General features: G+C 31.5%; 1 protein-coding gene across 1 annotated transcript; it reads right to left on the bottom strand.

Annotated features, from left to right (window-relative positions):
* Positions 1-712: 712 nt before the first annotated feature.
* LOC139861167 (CRAL-TRIO domain-containing protein C589.09, mitochondrial-like) lies at positions 713-3,459 on the bottom strand. Its single transcript, XM_071849464.1, has 5 exons — positions 3,216-3,459; positions 1,845-1,881; positions 1,306-1,423; positions 1,108-1,218; positions 713-988 (listed from the first exon to the last, which is right to left on the bottom strand). Exons 1-5 carry the CDS (start codon positions 3,424-3,426, stop codon positions 851-853), a joined length of 615 nt encoding a protein of 204 aa, XP_071705565.1. The 5' UTR covers positions 3,427-3,459; the 3' UTR covers positions 713-850.
* Positions 3,460-21,316: the final 17,857 nt, after the last annotated feature.

Below are 21,316 nucleotides of genomic sequence, written 5' to 3'. Positions count from 1 at the left end.
AGCAAGGGAGCAAGAGGCATCTTGCTCTCAGGTGGAAGCAAGGGAGCAAGAGGCACCTTGCGTCCTTGCTTCCAGGTGGAAGCAAGGGAGCAAGAGGCACCTTGCTCCTTGCTCCCATGTGAAACCAAGGTCGCAAGGACGCAAGGCGCAAGGGAGCAAGGCGCCTTGCTCCTTGCGAGGGCAAATTGGCAATTTTTTTATTTTTTGGGCTCTCACGCAAAAAGGGTCGAAAAAATGGGCTTTTTGGTGATAATCCCTAATTAGAATAGGCTAAGGTGTTGTTTGTTTTCCTGTCTGCAGACCTCTTATGTCTTCGCGCCCGCAGACATTTTTACTGCAGACAGTTTGTTTTTCTGAAGACATAAGATAAAATAATGTCTTATTATGTCTGCAGCCTCGCAGACTTAGAAATATGCTTCTAAGTGCTGCAGACAGAACTAAGTTATTTTGCAGACATAAAAACAAGCAGTCTTCACTATTCAGCATACAGACCTTTAGACCACATCTTTTTTACAGACATGATCCACAGATCTTCAGACCAAAACATCTTAAAAAACAAACAGCACCTAAGTTACATGTATAAATACATCAATGAACGAGACATCATCAATCATCAATTCATATTATGTTACTGTCATTTATTTCATTAAGATATCTCATTAAGTAAAAATGGTAAACATCATATTATTAGTACCAGATCGATATTGTCATTTATTTTCATACACCACCTATATCTATATCCATATCCATATCCATATATAGATTACTTGATGGAAAAAAGTAAACATACTCTTAATACAAATATAGTAAATAGTAAATGATCATTTGGACATTATCACAAAATATGCAATCAACATTCAAGTCGGGGTAGTTCGACATCTTGAAGGGGCACAGGCTTCCCGATTCCACCAAGTTCTTTCGGCAGCACCTCCACGCCCACTTCTGTAATGACTTGTTGTCTTTCTTTTTCACTTGACACAATCATAATCTACAGAGAAAATTTGAAGTTAAACACATTTTGCTTTTATACGGACATCAATTTAATCCTCATGATTAATGAATAAACAAAAATTTAAGATCGAATGTCGGTTGAGGAATACGATAAACCTTGTTCACTGTATCTTTCTCAATAGCGTACGATATCATCTTCCAAACACTTTTGAAAAACCACGGCATATTAAGTATGTATAACTTTACTAGACGCTGGGGGTAATATGTCTATATATGCAAAACGAACCAAGTAAGATAGTAAAAACTGTACTCATTGAGTAAACAAATATAGGTGATTTTAAAATGAAAATTTACTTGCAAAATCTGAAAGGCGGAGATGAATCCATTAGCATCGACATTCTTATAACCTAATTTTTGCATATCCATCACCATAATAAACTTTTCGTTTCCAATTTCCTTACCTCTGATTCCACTGTAATTTGTTCATTCCATGAAAATTTCAGTACATATGATGTGGTATAATATATGACAAATGTTACGTGTGTTAGGACTCAAATAATCGTCTAGAATGTATTGATTTGTTGAATAGGACTTAATTGTAAAGGGTGTGGTGTATTATGCCTATATATAAATACCCACCAACCCTCACCCTCATTGTTAGGATTGATGTGTCTAATCATGTTCAAAAGAGGTATAGAAAGTTAGTTATTTCAATAAAATCTCAGATTTACTTTCTCTTACTAGAATCACAACTTTCACACTCTAGTTCTAAGCATCAACAAGTAATCAAACAACGGATCGAATCACGAATTCAGGTAATATCAACATAATAATTAATTAGCAACATATATTGATTTATTTAAAGCATTTCAAACACAATGTTACACACATACCTAGCAATTCCCTTGTCGAACATATAGACGACCAACTCTGCATTATTAAGAAAATATACAAACAAACAGAGTTATAAACGTGGATCTTAAAAGTTAAAACAAACATTTTCTATTTCAAGGTACTCCAAACAAATAAGTACTCATAAAAGGCTTTTTAGATGAACAATTTTCTTTGTTCATATTATTTGTGTAGTGTAATTGATTAAGCATATTTCCACTTGGGACTAGAAACATGATCGAGTGAAATAGAGGGGGTTGTTTGGATTTAGCAACGCAAATCTTCAGTCCGGTTACCATGATCATTCTAGTCGAGATGAAAATTTTTGGGAGGGTGGTCAAAGGCTGACCGCCGGCCAATGGACGACGACGATTGACGGTGAAGGGAAAAAAACTCTACGGGAGCCGATTGGCTAGCCCCTTTATATATAAATGGGAATTAGAGTTTGAGAGAAAGACTTAATTGCAGCCCATGAATCAAGCTCAATTATTCGATCCGATAAGCTACGCACATCATCGGTATTTTTTTTATTCATATGTATACTATCTAACCGAGATGTCGTACCAGAGGGTTATCTTGATAATAGTTTACTCTTCATTTTCATTATTTAAATTGTCTTCAATTAAATTCACTTTAAAAGTAGTGAACTAGCTTACCAATTACAGAGTACTACTCTCATTGTCTCAAATAATATTGCTTCCTAGCAATTTGTTAAATTTAAGGTAGGTTTAATATTTAAAAATAAATTATTTAGAGTAATAACAGGTAAAAATAAATTGAAGAATTTAAATATATTTAATAGTGATTTTTTGTGCATGAAAATTTAGAGCTTATGATAGGGGAGTATAATTTACTTTTTTCCAAAATTAATTCATAGAAGATTGTGTAAAAGGAATGATAATATTGTCATTTTTATTAAATATATTGTGGTACATATATTTTGAAACTTAGGTTTGTATTTTTAGGATTAAAGTTTGTGTTTTCGAAATGATGAAACAATCATGGTTTTTTTTTTTTTTTTTTTTCTTTTTTTTTAGAGATTAAGGATTGAAAGTGATTGATAAGATGATAATGGGAATGAAGATGATAACGAGGACGTTTGGTGCAATTTTTACCAAACTTAAGGGACTAACCGTATATTTTTTACTAACGTTAGTTAATAAATTTGACGATATTATCCTCAATTTCATAATTTCTCAAATCGTAGTCATTTTCTGTGCTAAATTAATAAAACGTAATTTTTCTCGGACATTAGGAAAACTCATATTAGCTTTATTGACAAATTAGGTAACTTAGGTTACCTTTTTTCGACCATTTGCATTATAATATATTTGTAATATATATGAAATAAAAGTCGAAGGGGAAAATTTTACTCTTAAATATTTGTAGATCTTTAGCAGGAACATGTTTGTTAGCATTTAGTAGCACAACAGGATACCCAGATTTAGAAGCACCTAGGAAAAACACTTTCTCATCTTTTAATTGTTCAAGTATTTCAGAATCAGGAACAAATCCAAGTGGAACAAAAGAAGCCCTCCATTTTTGCCATGCAACAAACATCTTTGCTGCCTTGTTAGGATCCATTGATGATGCTATCAAGAACCTCTCTAGTGTTGGATCTCCATATTTCTACATTCAATAAATTACATAAATCGTCTTCTAACTGTAATTAATTAATCTAAATTAATGTCACTATTAATCCTTTACAAACTTAAATTAGACATATTAAGAGCACAAAATATCATTTTTATCTTTCTCATTTTTCACTTATCAATTAAATTAATCACCAAATCATCTCTCCTTTTTCACTAGATGATTGAAACATGGAGTAATATTTTCCGATGTCTATTTTTTAAGTTTGAAACCGGTTAATCAGAATACTGAAACAATTTGAAACAAAACCGAACCTGTCTATTAATCCATTTTCTTTTTCGGTGTGGGATCAAATTATAAGTTTTAATTTTGGTAGAATTGAATTCAATTTCAGCTTTTACATATAAATTCAGTTTTTGGTTTTGCTTTCATAAAATTCTAAAATCGAATAAACTGAACCAATAAACACCCCTTATTTAGGTTAAGACTTCAAAAGGTTAATATGAAAATGCAATTGTAGTGAAAATGTGAGCATAACCTTATATAAGACTTTTTAAACATTTAAAGGAAATAACGTTTATAAACTATAATTTTAAAAAATGGACATTGGGTCTAGTGGTGTGATTCTCGCTTTGAGTAATAGGTCTCCAGTTCGATTTTTGGAATGCCCCAATTGCTTGCTTACCCATTACTTTTAAGGGTTAGTGCCGAGACTTAAATATCCATAGATTACACTTTATAGCATTGCCTTTATAAAAGAAAACTCTAATCTAAAAGAAGATTTATGGATACAATTATACGAATTATATGAACCATCAGGTTGTTTTTGGTTTTATAATTCGTTGTAGTAACATTAACATGTATTTAGAGAATAACGATATATAAAGAACTAGAGGATTAGAGGATTACTATAGTCAAACAAAAATCACATAAATATAAATATGTTCATTCAATAAGGTGGTTAATTAAATTCAAATTAACCGATCAAAATTTAAAATCGATTTCCTTGGCTTATTTATCTCTGTTTCTACTATTGCTTCATGGTCTTTATGACTATAAAGGGATGAGATCGGGTATATATACTTCAGAATCTGGTGGAATTTGAATATATAGTCAAAATAACAACACTAAAAATTTAAAAAAAAATTGAAAACTTTGTGACTAAATTACTAGATTAATAGGCCATGCAGATTCTGAAAACCAAATACAATACAATTAACAATCACAATTAATAAAAAATTTACAATTATCATCAAACAAATATTCTTGATTAATTATCTGCCAGATCCATTGTATAATGCTTCAATATTTTTCTTGCCGTTGAACAAAATACGAGTATAGAAATTTAAAATCTCTTTTGGGACTGTTATAAAAGTAATATATTCGGGGTTAGAATATCGAATAATGAAATAGAAAACATGGCAAACAAGTGTGGTTGTAAAGCTGGAGAATTTCCTTTCGCTTATCTGGAGCTACCAATCGGGGTCAAAACAAAAAAAGCAATCCTTTGGCAACCGGTCATTGACAAGATCAAAAAAAGACTATCGGATTGAAAGGCGAAATCTCTTTCATTGGTGGAACATTAACTCTTGTTAAGTAAGTACCCACGAGCATCCCACTATACTTCTTTTCACTTTATCGCGAACCTACAGGTATTATCAAAGTACTTAAAACTTTTTGTAGATCATTTTTTTGGGGTGGTATCGGACAGGGTAATAAACTTAATTGGATTAAATGGAATCAAACAGTCTTACCATATGAATTTGGTGGAGTAAGTATCGGTTCATCACTTGCCAAAAATCTTGCGTTGCTAGGTGAACAAATACACAATATAATCCTTCAATCACAGAAGATGAATCCTCTAATCACAAGAGGTCAAAAAACAACCAAAATATGCACGGACAGTAAATCAAAATTACAGACTCTCAACAGTGTATCATTCTTAAACAAGTTCAATACAATTGGAACTTGTTTACTCACAAAAGAAACAGATCGAAGATGAACAACTGAAAACCCTAATTCGTGAATAAGAGAGAGAGAGAGAGAGAGAGAGAGAGAGAGAGAGAGAGAGAGAGAGAGAGAGAGAGAGAGAGAGAGAATACAGTGAAAACAAAAAAGAAAAAAAAATTAAGTATGCCTTTTATACTAGAGGCATAAAGGAGTATTAGGCTGATCTCTTCCTAGGCTTTCAGTGGGCTTCGGAACATATAGCCTTTTTCTCTTCAAGTAATAAATTAAGATAATTGGGCTTAAATTAAACATCCACACTAGCAGCTTATGATCCTTTTATCTTTCAGAACTGCAACACTCTGCATGTTTCAGTGATGATCAATGCAATATGAAAAAAAAAAAAAAAAAAAAAAAAAAAAACTTAACCTAGAAATGAGAACCTTTTAACAGTAATCATGTTAGATTGAAAAATAAGCTGTATATATTTCAATATACGCCCTCAATCTAAGCATGGTAAAAATCACACAATGTTAACTTGTAACATATAAAATTATGTTAAGAACTAATCAAGCCTTTAGTAAAAATATCAGAGGTATTATTAACTGAATCAACTTGTTCAGTTCTAATTATACCTTTAGGAATTTTTTCTCTTACAAAGTGCAAATCAATTTCATAGTGTTTAGTTTTCTCATGAAAAACTGGATTTTTTGCTATTTGAAGAGCAGATTTATTGTAACAAAATACTTTAACAGGTAAATTTGTAACAACTTTTAAATCATGTAATATTTTCAAAATCCACATAATTTCACATGTGACAGAAGCTAAAGCTCTATACTCTGCTTCAGCAGTGGACCTTGAAACAGTTGATTGTTTTTTGGATTTCCATGAAATAAGAGATTTTTCAAGATAAACACAAAAGCCAGTGACAAATTTTCTTGAAAAGCTACATTTACCATAATCAGAATCAACATAAGCTGTAAGATCATACCTGTCACTTCTTGATATTAAAATACCTTTACCTGAAGATCCTTTTAAATACCTTAACACTCTAGTTGCAGCTTTCAGATGAGATGCCAAAGGTGAGTGCATATGGTAACTTAAACAATGCACAACATAGGCTATGTTAGGCCTTGTCAAAGTGATATTTCCAATAAGTTTTTGATAGTCACTAATATTTGTTAACAAATAATCTGAACTATTATGATTTTCAGAATTGGAAACCACAATACCACATTCCATAGGAGTAATAAAGCTAACAAACCAAACTAAGAAATAAGCTCTAAACAGTATTTTTTTTTGTGTTAAACACATACCTTGAGTATGATCAGTTAATTCAATACCAAGTAAATATTTAAGACTTCCAAGATCCTTAATTTTAAACTTAGAACTTAAAAAAACTTTGTTTTTAATTTCTATATCACTATTAACAGTAAAAACAATATCATCAACATATACTAAAAGAAATAAACTGCAATTATCATCATGTTTTACAAACAAAGATTAATCATTAATACTTTTAACAAAACTAAACTCAAACAATGCATCAAAAAATTTCTCATTCCACTTTCTAGGTGCTTGTTTTAAACCATATAAAGATTTAACAAGTTTACACACTCTTTTATCATTTTTATCAAAGTAGCCTTCAGGCAAACTCATATAAACATCTTTAGTGTTATACTATATATGAATGGTTTTATGTAACTAAAATAAAAATTTGACTGGATTCCTTTTTCTGGAGTTGAAACTATCGAGTGCACAAAATGAAGTTCTTACAAATAAATGCAAGAAGAAGGGTTTGATCCGTATCATCTTGACTTGATTCTTATATCTCTATTTTTTTACGAAGACCGAGTCGGGTTCGTTTCCCACCCGTATCAAATAGAATATGCCGAGTCAAGTCTTCTTCATGTAAAACCCGCTTTGGCAAAGTCGTACGGCCATAAAGAAAAGCATTATTCACATGTAATTGAAATAAAGGCCAATTATTACTAACAACAACAATAATTAGGGTTCTAACAGTAACCATTTTAACAAGAGGACTAAAGGTTGCATCAAAATATAAACCTTCTCTTTGGTTAAACCCTTTTGCAACTAATCTAGCCTTGTATCTATCAATCTCACCAGTGGACTTATACTTTATTCTGTATACCCATTTACAACCAATGGGTTTTCTATCTAAAGGAAATTCAGTCAAAAACCAAGTACCATTTCTATTTAAAGCTTCCATTTCATCATTCATAGCATTTACCCAATTCTGATCAAGAGCAGCCTCAGAGTAGGTTTTTGGTTCACATCCTTTGTCAAGATTAGAAACAAAACAAAAATTTTCAGAACCGAGTTTAGAGTAATTCATATATATATTTAAACAATATTTTACTTTATTATCCATAACAAAATCACCATATTTAGATGGTAAATTACTTTTTCTACTTGTTCTTCTTCAAACAGTTTCTGTTTCAGTAACACTTGGTTCAATTGTTTCTATTATATTTTCATTATTACTAATGATACCTTCAGGGACAGAGTGCTCTGTACTTGTGTTCTCATTATTGGAAGTTGCAGGTACACTTTCAATTGTCAAAATTTTATGATCAACAATTGAAGTATGGTTTCCATCATCTATGAGATTATCTCTCCCTTCATCATTGGGATTTAAATCTTCTTCAGTCTTTTTTGACACTAAAATAGACTCTTCAAAATAAGGTGAATCAGAAATGTTTAAGTTATTTAATTCTCCTTCATTAAAAACAATTTTATAAACAGAGTCCAATTTAAAAGGAAAAATGTGTTCATAAAACTTTACATCTCTGGAAACAACAAAACTTTTATTGTCTAAATTGAAAAGTTTATAACCTTTTTGAACACTAGAATAACAAACAAAGACACTTTAAAAGATCTTGAAGAAAATTTATCAGAATTGTTTAAAATAGTTACAAAACACGGACATCCAAAAGATTTTAAGTGGGAGAGATTTGGACTAGACCCATAAACCAACTCATAAGGACACTTCCCATTCAGAATAGTAGATGGTAGCCTGTTAATAATATCAGTAGCAGTTAAAACACATTCAAGCCAAAGATAAAGAGGGATTCCCCCTGAAACATTAGGGACCTAGCAACATTAAGAAGGTGCCTATGTTTCCTTTCAGCAATACCATTTTGCTGAGGAGTATAGGCACAAGAAGTCTGGTGAATGATACCTTTCCTTTTTGTAAAAGAAGTCATTTTGTTATTTAAAAATTCTGTTCCATTATCACTTCTAATGACTTTAACATACTTTTCAAACTGTGTAAATAACATGTTAACAAAGATTTCAAAGCAGTCAAACACTTCTTCTTTAGACTTAAGAAGGTAAACCTAAACAGCTCTAGAATAATCATCCACAATAGTAAGAAAAAGATTAAAACCTTTTTTGCTTTTAATCCTATAAGGTCTCCAGACATCTAAATATATAAGATCTTCAATTCCTTTTGACTTATGTTCACTAAGTGGAAAAGGTTCTCTTATTTGTTTAGCTTTATGACAAATCTCACATGGAACATCAAATGAATGACTTTCAAGTTTAAGTTTGGATTTTAAAACAATTAAAACTTGATCAGTGATGTTATGCGAGGTGTATACAAAATAGTTATATTTTTACTACAAAATACTATTAAATACGATACAATTTTACAAAAGTCATTTATTTATTTATAGAGTGGATATACCTAAACCTTGCTACAACACTTATAGGCAGTGTACCTAATCGTACAGTAGTGTAGTTTTTAGTAAGTCCGGTTCGTTCCACAGAGATCTTAGCCAAGTTTAACGCTATATTTTTAAAAACTATATTTGTAAAAATATAAATATATATAAGTAGTTTTATTATTATAAAAAGGGGGTTTTTTACCGTTTAATGACCGGTTTGTCGATTTTAAAACTTAAGTCGCAGTTAAAACCTAATGTAAAATATTAAAAATAAATATAACTTAATTTTAAGCGTAAAGTAAATAATGATAATGAAATTGAAATAAAAATGCAATAAATAAAATGACGATAAATAAAATTGCGATAATTAAAAAGTACGATAATTAAGAGTGCATTTAAATAAAATGACAGTAAATAAAAGTGCAATAATTAAAAGTGCAATTAAATATGAAATAAAGGAATTATGCTTATTTAAACTTTCGTAATCATGATGTTCGACGTGTTGTTTTTAGTTTAGTACCATGGGTTAATTGTCCTTTGTCCTGGATTATTTGATATATCCATACGGTTTTGTCCATAATAGTCCATCAGTCATAAATATAAAGTGCGAGAGTCTTCGTCAAATTATCCTTATACCCGAAGTCAAATATTCCAACTAATTGGGGATTCGAATTGTAACAAGGTCTTAATACTCTGTTTAATGAATACACCAGGTTATCGACTGCGTGTAATCCAAGATTTTATTACTTTGTTAACAATTACACCAATTACCCTTGAATGTAATCCACCCCTGTTTCAACTAGTCCATTAATTATTAATCCAGTTCCGTGTCCGGTAAAATGAACAATTATTGGTATTTATAGATATCCCGCCCACCGTACCCAGTCAAGCGTATGTGGTTATATATAAATACGTCAAATTATAAGTCTATATATTAAATTAACGAGGTATCATTTAGTTAATATAAAGCCCATTAATAGCCCATAGTCTAATTTCCACAAGTGTCGTTCTTTTATCCAAACCCCAATTATGGTACAAAGCCCAATTACCCAATTTTAATATTTAGCCCAACATCACGATTACTTTGGCTTAAATAAGCATAATAATAACTTAGCTACGAGACATTAATTTAAAAAGGTTGAAGATTAAAAATAGCGTAGCGTTACACGGACAGAATTTTGACTTACACCCTTACAACATTCGCTAACATACCCTTATTATTAAAATTAAAATTAAAATTAAAATTAAAATTAAAATTATAAATTATATATATATATATATATATATATATATATATATATATATATATATATATATATATATATATATATATATATATATATATATATATATATATATATCTCTTAAGAGATAGATTGATAAAAAGTGTAATGAAATCGATCGAATGCGTTGCCTTTTATAGGCCCCATTTCTGTTTTGGTGTGCTCCGCGATCTCGATGGAATTCTTCTTCACGGCTCCGCGATCGCGGAGTGTTGGATTCCAGCTCACCAACTTTGGCTCCTAGCTTGCCGATGGTTTATAAATATATATAATATATATATAATTTTAAGAATTATTTATATATTATATTATATTTATGTGCATAGTTGACTTATAATTTTAACTCCGTTGCGTCGCGCGTTGAAAGTTGGTTCATGTCCTGGTTCCGGATTTTCGAACGCCTTTTCGTATAATTTAATATCTTGTACTTTGCGTTTTGTAACTTGTACTTTTGTAATTTCTAGACGTTTCTCATCAATAATTTGAACCACTTGGATTGTACTTTGTACTTTTGAGCTTTTTGGTCGTTTGCGTCTTCAATTCATCGAATCTGTCTTTTGTCTTCACCTTTTATTATTTAAACGAATATCACTTATAAATAGAATAATTGCAACTAAAAGCTTGTCTTTCTTGAGGGATAATGCTATGAAATATATGTTCGTTTTTAGCATTATCAAATATTTCCACACTTGAGCGTTGCTTGTCCTCAAGCAATATAGTCTTGAAAATAAAAATACTATAATCACTTCTTTATTCTTCACACTTTGTACATCAATGATTTTTATACGGCGGTATAAACAATGGTAATAACGTTATGGTTTACAGTCTCACATGACTATGAAAATTTAGATCCTTAAGTAAATTGGATTTTTATGAAAACATTTGATCTTTTGAAAATTAAATCTAGCTTTTACCCTAGATAAGTTTTCAGGAATAACCCTTCACCGGTGTTTGCAAAATTGTTTTTGTGGGTTTTGTGGGTTTCAGATTTGAAAATTTTAGCTCAAAACTTGCGGTTTTGTGTCACCCACTTGCTAACCTTGTATTGGGAAAGCAACACGTCCAGTATACTTGTTCCGTATATTACCTTTCAGTAAACTACCGTCCGGTTGTAAAGGAAAGCATTGAACAAGCAACTGTTAAGGCAATGTCCCGTGACATGCTTTTGTTTATGGTCTATAACGTGTCAGATGCAATTACTATCCTTGGTAGGAGCAATAGTAAAGCTCACCCTATAGTTTTTCGGTCTGGCACAAGGTCCTATCTTCGACCATGCTATGCAACCACCGTTCTTACGGTTGACACCCGATTTGGTTCAGGTGACCTAATGAATTCCAGGTGAATTCCTAGGATTTTACGTTCAATGGTAATGAACGCATTGAAAATGGGTTTTCAGAAAACAAATCGGTTTGTAATTTGATCAAAATATTTTCTCGTTCAAGCTCGAGTTTAGATATCATCGAATTCCATGAGTTTGTAATTCTCAATCTTTAAGGTCAATCTCAAGGATTGAGTAATATCAGGCTTAAAAGCTGATTTTTGATCTTTAAGGAGATTATCCTTTCTGGGGATCTGATTCATTAGTCTTATCAAGCTAATTTGCACGGCGCCCTCCCCATTTTACGAGACAGATCCTCTCATGGTTAGGATAAGTCTGACCACTTGGCGACCCTGTTTGATGCTGAGGTCCGTGGATTTCCTGCTGATTTTAGAGATGACTTTTCTAGATTTTTCGTCAACCTACAGCTGGTCTGGACGACAACTTCATGACCTAAATCAAGAAGCGCGTGTCTTTTACGGAAGACTTTACTTCCTTTTAATGATGGAATTGATTCATCGTGTAGATCCATCTTTCTTTCAAATATATTTTAAGAAATTAGGTAAAACTGATAAAATTGTCCAAAACAAAAGTATCTTCAGTTATTTGTACAAAAATATGTGATATATGTTTTAAATAACTTGGTAAATTTTTCCCACACTTGGCTTTTATTTTCCTTTCTTTGCCTTTTTATTGTCCTCTATTCCATTTTAAATGAATTCTAACATTTTGGGTTGTTTCTCAATTTATGTCCTTTCCGAGGTAATAATAATTTCGGTGTTAACACCTAGTTTTATCGTTCATAAATTTGTATAAACATGATTTTGAGTTCATTTAATTGAAAATTTTGAAAATTTTACTAGAATTGGGTAGTCAGTATATAAGACTAGGGCTGTTATTTATTATCAGAGAGCACTAGATTCTAATACAACTACTGCGTTACTAGTATTTTTAATGGTAACCAAGTGTATAAGTTAAAATTTTAAAAATTCGAAAGAATTTAATCCCTTCCCACACTTAAGATCTTGCAATGCCCTCATTTGCAAGAAATCAGTAACAATTTAAATTATTGAGGGTGATTAGCGTAGAAAAATGATTAAATTTTACCAAAGTTTCCAAACATATTGGCGTTTATTTGCTGAATGATAAATGGTGCACATCATTTGTTCATTCCGTCTTGTTGTTACATCACATTTGTTTTTCGTTTTGTCGTCAAAATTAGTAGCTTTTGCTGAACTTAATGTTAGTCTTTGAAAATGCGCTGTTTTACCCTGTTTTGTACATGAGATAAACTACAAGCATATATATACATATTTTTGAAGTTGGGTATATCACCCCACATTCAAAAATTAATAAAATCTAATAATAAAAGTTAGAAAATTATAAAAACTATTACAATACCAACATAAGTATTAAATGTAGCAATATTACGAATAATAAAATAAATAAAACTAAGGAAACTAGGGTTGATGCTGAAACCAGTAGGGGTTCCATTCATAGCCGTAAATGCTGTAGAATGCTTAAGCTGGGTCATATGTAGGGTATGGTAGTCGGCTCTCTATAGTCCAGGGAGGAAATATGGGCATTGGAGTAGGAATGTAATTTCGACTTACATGTGTACAATGACTTATGATTTGGCTTTGATGATACTGCCAATCTTGAAATGCTCGTTGTCTAGCCATTTCATACTCATGTTGAGCCATAAACCTTTCCATTTCTGTCATCTGATTTCCCCCTCCCGCATTACCTTGTTGTTGACCTCTTTCTACCTGTGGATGATTCCCTTGATATGGTTGTGCAACATTATTTCTTTTCAATAAAACCTTTGCACCAGCATATACCCGCATATCAATCTGATCACGAGGAAGGGTGTGATGACCCGGAAATTTCTGATCAAATTTAAACTTAATCTTTGTATGATTAACATTTCTGACACGATAATCAAAGTCTATGAAGTTGAATCTCAAAATTTTGAACTATTCAATTACCCTTCGATTGTTCTCAATGATTCGCGAATAATTATATGTAAATAGATACATATACTATAACTTGAAAACGTAACAAAGTGTTATGAAAATGATACTGTGCATTTACCTTATTGGTTTGATTATCTGTTTGATATTTAGATAAGTTAACTAAAACGTTTAAGATGAACCAGTAAAACACTAATTTGCTACAGTATTTTTGAATTGCTACAGTACCCGAAAAGCTATAATGTTTTCGAAAATCACTATTTGCTACAGTAAAAACACTTTGCTACAGTAACTTTACTACAGTACTTTGCTACGGTAACTTTGCTACAGTAAAATACTATTTTAAAATGTATTTTAACAAATAGCGAGATGTTGATTTATAGAAGTAAATAATCAAAACACTCAAATGTATAAATTATATTTCGAGTGATATAGTTTAGGGATAATTTAAGGCTATATTTTGACAAAGGTACGTATCCCAAAACGTAAAATGCAAGTTTTCTCAGTATACGAAAGGACGTTCGAAAAACCGGAACCGGGACAGAAGTCGAGTGACAACGTACGACTTATCGGGATGAAAATTACAAGTCAACTATGCACATGAATTTAATATAATATATAATTAATTATATAAATTATTTATTATATTTATATTATAATATTATGTCGACGAGGAAGAAATCAAAACAATGTGAGCTGGAAAAGGGATCCATGCGATCGCATGGAATTCCCTCACATTCCCCATGCGATCGCATGGGGTTTGATATCAGGCCACATTATAAAGCTCGATTGTTTCTGCCGTTTTTTTTACTCAATCTATCTCTCGACCTCTTCTCTCTCATATATATATATATATATATATATATATATATATATATATATATATATATATATATATATATATATATATATATATATATATATATATATATATATATATATATATATATAAATTATTATTATTATTATTATTATTATTAAGATTAATATTAATATTATTATTAATATTATTAATTAGTATTATACATAAAATACTACGACGAGGTTATGAGCGTGTCACTTTCAAAATGGTTTTCGAGCGGGATAGAGCTAAGGAAATTATGGGTTATTGCCAAGGAGGTTATGAGTAATGTTCGGGGGTATATTTATGAATCAAACCTAGTGTTTATCATCTCCGTTACGTCTACGTACTTTCCTACAATATTGAATCTCAATATTGATACGTAAGCACTCATATTTTATCTTTTATATATTAATTGTGTATCCATGTCTAGTGCTCGAGTATATATATTTATACATGATTGTATGCTAAATTTCATCATTAAACAGTTTATGATGAATCACGAATTAAATACATATGTTACTGGTAAAAGGTATATGATATGCATGTTTTTGGAAAGCTGGCGAAAAATCAATGACTTTTCATTTAGATATCGAATAATTTCGATGAACGGATTAAGAGATATGATCAACTGAATTATGATTGACGTTAATTGAAATTGCTTTTGAATCTGCAATTAAGATTTAAACAACTTGTTTACGAGATTGATAAAATGGATTTTTGAATATTACCAACCGAGTAAATGACTCCTTATATAAGGTATGTCTCGTTTTGTTGAACTATTGTCAAAATTGACTTTTTGAAACGACTTTGGATAACTTTTGTATGTCGATCTCGAGAATTAGGATTGTGATACACTATGACCAGACTTAGCTTGATAGACATTTATTGACCAACATATGTTCTCTAGGTTGAGATCTACGGTTATTTGGTAATCCGAGTTTCGGTCACATTTTGGTGAACGACTTTATATGCTGCTAAGGTGAGTTTCATTTGCTCCCTTTTTAATTGCTTTTGCAATCTATATTTTTGAGCTGAGAATACATGCACTTTATTTTAAACACAATGGATACAAGTACATACTAAATTCTACACTGAGTTTGAACCGAAAATCCCTTAGCTTTGATAACTAGTAGCTGCCGGTTATAAGAACCGGTGGGCGCGAATAGTGGTATATGGATCCATAGGGCTTGACATCCCCGTCTGTTCCAGGTATAGAAACCCTAACCTGAACTATAAAACAGACGTATACTATTTGAGTTTAGTACACGTTGGTTTGCGTGTATTGTACATGTTGGTTGCATGTATGTTAAAACAGGGGTACTTATTATAATGTTAAAGTTTAGTTACCAGGGTGCTCAATCTTGTAGAATATTTTGATAAACGTTTCTGGACGAAACAACTGAAATCTTGTGATCCACCTTTATATACAGATTATATGAAACTATAAAACTATGAACTCACCAACCTTTGTGTTGACACTTGTTAGCATGTTTATTCTCAGGTTTCCTAGAAGTCTTCCTCTGTTTGCTTATGTGTTAGACAAGCTATGTGCATGGAGTCTTACATGACATATTTTTCAAGGAAACGTTGCATTCACCAAATCATCACCATGTATCTTATTTTGACTGTATTGTCAACGGAAGTATAATTGTAAACTATTATTTACGGTGATTATCTATATGTAGAAATCATCAGATGTCGAAAACCTTTGATTTAAATATTCATTTATGGTGTGCCTTTTTAAAAGAATGCAATATTTACAAAACGTATCATATAGAGGTCAAATACCTCGCAATGAAATCGATGAATGACGTGTTCGTTCATATGGATTTGGAGCGATCGTCACAGTTGGTATCAGAGCGTTGGTCTTAGTGAACCAGGTCTTGCATTAGTGTGTCTAACTGATAGTTGTTAGGATACATTCGTAAGTCTGGACTTCGACTGTGTCTGCATGTCAAAAGTTTTGCTTATCATTTTTTGTTGTCGGAAATTACCTACTTATCATTCCTAGTCTAGACACGTTTTACTGCATTGATTGCATGAATAGTGTATAGACAAAATTCATATCTTAGCGTATCTGTTACTGTAAACTTTTCCTGACATCTTTCGAAAATTTCTCCGTTATTTATGGAATTTGGTATTATATATACATATGTAAATTATGTATTGAAGAATACCAAACTAAATTCAATAATCTAATTCATATCAAAAATCATCTCCCTAATTATACAAGATGGATCCCGTATCTAGTTCAAATTCCTTAAACTCTGACAGCTATTCCGATATGGATATTCACCTGAATTCCGAAGACAGTGTAACCGGAATGGATCAACCAATTAGCCATCATCTATTCTGGATGAATTGGGGGTGGGTTCGTAATCTACTTAATCATTGGAGACAAGAAGAAGGCGATCCCTTCCATCTATCACATTCACCTCTTGGCGAAGAACCCGACGCACTTACCGGCGAACCAGTTCGTAACACCATTTTCACCCTCATTTCCAGAACAGCTCGCAACGACTACGTAATATCCAATATTCTAAATCTTATTCATCCGCTTTTCTGAACCGCCAATCATCCCAGTATAGTAGAAGAAGTCAACGAGCTTCGCGCACAGGTAGTGGCTTTGGAGAATATGGTGCAAAGGTTACAAGCACCAGCAGCATCACCGGCATCAATAGTACCACCGACAACAACACCAACAGTACCATTACCACCACCAACAACATCCGCACCGCAAGCCTCAACATCACAACATGTACCTCGAACATCAATGTCATACGCACCATAGATACCAAGGAGTACCAACAACAATAACCGATGAAGTATTGATTCATAATTTCATTGGAGAAATATTCTGCGGCGATTATGTTATCTCTAAAGTCTTAGAGATAATCTATTCTAGCCGTAACCGTAAATTAGATGAGTGGACCGAAATGATAGAAGGAAGAGTAGAAACCCTGACCGGAATGGTGCCCGATTTACAAGCTAGACTTGTTTTACCAGCAGCATCAACAGTATCGTCAGTATCACCAACACCGGCAAAACCTGTAGCACTACAAGTTCCGCCAATTTCATAATCACCAACATCATCACAAATCAACAACGCGTATATTGTATCAACGAGTTATGAAGTATTAACTCATTTTCCCTGAAGAAATTATATGTATATTATATATATATATATATATATATATATATATATATATATATATATATATATATATATATATATATATATGTGAAATTTGAAAACAAAATAAATCTTTTCGTACTAAGCTATTACATGTGAATCATAACTGGTAGGTACTACTCGGTTAGTTCATGTTATTAATATGCTATACATCCTTCGTTAATGACTTAACCATCGTTAACTACAATCTCTGTTTCAACTCAATGAATTCCATTTCCTAATAAACCAAGTGTATTATTCAATTACATAATTGATTTTACATTTTCATTTTCGATGTACTCGAAACTTTCCAAAAAACATCATCTGTGCCTTGTAAGGTTTACAAAAATTCCACGAGCATCAACATCCTTAACTGAGGAATAAGAATAAATAATGAAGTATTGATTTCATTAGTGAAATACTCCGCGAAGATTATGTAATCCTTAATGTTTTAGAGATTATTCATTCAAGTCAAAAATCAAATGAGCTTAATATAATATTAACTCATCAAATCTGTATTACATCTGAAGAAAATATACATACATATATTTTCATAAAGACGGTAATAAAAATTCTTTTGTACAACGTATTAATTGTGAAATCTTTAACGGGTAGGTAATTCCCGGGAAATATATAAGTTCATAATTAAAATGTTATAATGTACATTCTTCAACTTTGATTCAAAAATTATTAACTATGCTCACTGCGATATACAATCGTTTCCATACAAATTCAATTACATATTCTGATTTTGAAAAATCAGAATCCAAGCCAAGATTTAACAGAAAACATCACTCTTAGATCTCTACATCTTTCAAAGCTATACTTTAACTTCAAAAATGTGAAAGATCCTTTAGCATTGTTATTACCGAAAATAATCTTGCAATCCCTTTTCAAAGTATCCAGTTTTACCACACTTTCAACCAGTCAACTTCAACTTTTCAGATTAACCTTATTATAATCTTGACATATATGTTCTTGTTACTGGGGAACCTTTCATGTTCCACCACATTAGCAGTAAATTTACCAACAACTTTATTGATCTGTTACCTTCCGAAAAATCATTATACTCATTGAAACCCCATCATTTACTCACCTAAATCTTGTAACAATAATTGCCATACCAACTACCGGGAATTAGCAATCAGTATTTTGAATCTCGCAGCATTTTCTACGACAACAGTTATATATAGATAACATCTATATTCTAGACTTACAGATTTCGAATGTGAAGTTTCTGAAAAACACCTTAAACTACGAACTAGTTCTCAAAATCTTGAAAAATGCTGATGAAGTAGCAAAAACTGTAAACGACCTTAACAGTAAAAAGTTTGATGATAAAGGATAGTGTGCTGGTAAAGCTCAGAAAAAGAGAAAGTTTGGAACTGGAAAACGGATTGAGCAAAGTATGAAAGAGGCTATGGATAAATCACAAGGACGAAACCTGTCTTCAAAGAATCCAAATGATTCAGTATCTGCTGAAGCCATTAACGAATACCTTGCTTCCGAATCTAAACCCTTGCGGACAATATTCTTCATCATCCTCTGATATTAGAAATTCTAAGATATCATCGTATCTTTCATTATAAATATCCTCCATATTTCTGGAGATAATTCCATAATCATTCTTATCGGAAATCAATTTTCTCCTTAGGATATCTGTGTTACACCATAAAAGAAACTATTTTAGTTTCTAAATTCTGAAACTTTCAAGTTTAAAATATAAATGTTTTGAAGTAATGTTGGGAATTGAAGCATGAGTTAGTATAATATAATGACACTTGATCAACGTGATTATATTATAGTAAGTCATTCTGAGTTTCTAATGGAACGTGATAAAGGTTCACAGATCACACCCTCATCATGAACCATGTTACATAACTCTTTCATTCTATATAATCTCTAAATATATCAAGAAAATATATTTCTTGATGATTCGGTCTTTTCCAGATATTCTGGTAATTTGACAAATCAAGATCGTGCCATTACAATTTCTTTCTTAGAACATTAATTATGTTCATCCAAAATACATACCTACAAATTCTGGACCATTATTCGCATGACTTAAGGTCGGGAAGAGAAATCGAAAGCATAGAGTTTTGAAATATAAAGGAGAATAAAAGCCCGATAACAACCCCAAAAATTTACAAAACTTGTATATCAATACGTATTGCAACGTAAAGACACGGGAAAATTAATAACACTATAACCCCAAGATAAAAGTAAAAGTAAATAAAATCCTCCGGTGGTAAATGAAAGAGAAGAATAACAGATATCAAGGTTAGGAGTATATCAAGAATCAGAACTGGATGAAGCATTTCACAATCTTTTGAAGGTATGAAATGAGGAAGAAGATGTAGAAATGGTGAGAATAAATGAAACGAAAGTGGTCAATTTATAGCAAAATATCGGACACAGCAATCGAGGCAGATTACGCATTTAATCAAAGAAAATCCTAATTTCCGCAATTTCCAAAGAATCAAATCTTATTTAGATTATGAAGATTTTCTATTCCTTAAAATCCGGAAATAAATCGGTACTACATTAATAAATAAGACGAATCTCTATAACTTCTCTCATACGCTTCGAGTAATTAGATTGTTTTATCCATAATTATTCAACGATGATAAAATTCTATTTATCAACTCATATTCGTCATAAAAATATTTTATTGTTAGTCTTGACAACCTCACTCAAATTTCGGGACTAAATTTCTTTAACGGGTAGGTACTGTGATGTCCCGGAAATTTCTGATCAAATTTAAACTTAATCTTTGTATGATTAACATTTTTGACACGATAAGCAAAGTCTATGAAGTTGAATCTCAAAATTTTGAACTATTCAATTACCCTTCGATTGTTCTCAACGATTCACGAACAATTATATGTAAATATATACATATACTATAACTTGAAAACGTATATATATATATATATATATATATATATATATATATATATATATATATATATATATATATATATATATATATATATATATATATATATATATATATATATATATATATACAAAGTGTTATGAAAATGATACTGTGCATTTACCTTATTAGTTTGATTATCTGTTTGATATTAAGATAAGTTAACTAAAATATTTAAGATGAACCAGTAAAACACTAATTTGCTATAGTATTTTCGAATTGCTACAGTACCCGAAAAGCTACAGTGTTTTCGAAAATCACTATTTGCTACAGTAAAAAAACTTTGATACAGTAACTTTGCTACAGTACTTTAACTTTTTGAAACGACTTTGGATAACTTTTGTATGTCGATCTCGAGCATTAGGATTGTGATACACTATGACCAGACTTAGCTTGATAGACATTTATTGACCAACATATGTTCTCTAAGTTGAGATCTACGGTTATTTGGTAATCCGAGTTTCGGTCACATTTTGGTGAACGACTTTATATGCTGCTAAGGTGAGTTTCATTTGCTCCCTTTTTAATTGCTTTTGCAATCTATATTTTTGGGCTGAGAATACATGCACTTTATTTTAAACACAATGGATACAAGTACATACTAAATTCTACACTGAGTTTGAACCGAAAATCCCTTAGCTTTGGTAACTAGTAGCTGTCGGTTATAAGAACCGGTGGGTGCGAATAGTGGTATATGGATCCATAGGGCTTGACATC

The sequence above is a fragment of the Rutidosis leptorrhynchoides genome, chromosome 8 (genome assembly GCF_046630445.1).
Source record: "Rutidosis leptorrhynchoides isolate AG116_Rl617_1_P2 chromosome 8, CSIRO_AGI_Rlap_v1, whole genome shotgun sequence".
NCBI lineage: Eukaryota > Viridiplantae > Streptophyta > Magnoliopsida > Asterales > Asteraceae > Rutidosis > Rutidosis leptorrhynchoides.
This window is presented reverse-complemented; position numbering and strand designations above follow the sequence as displayed.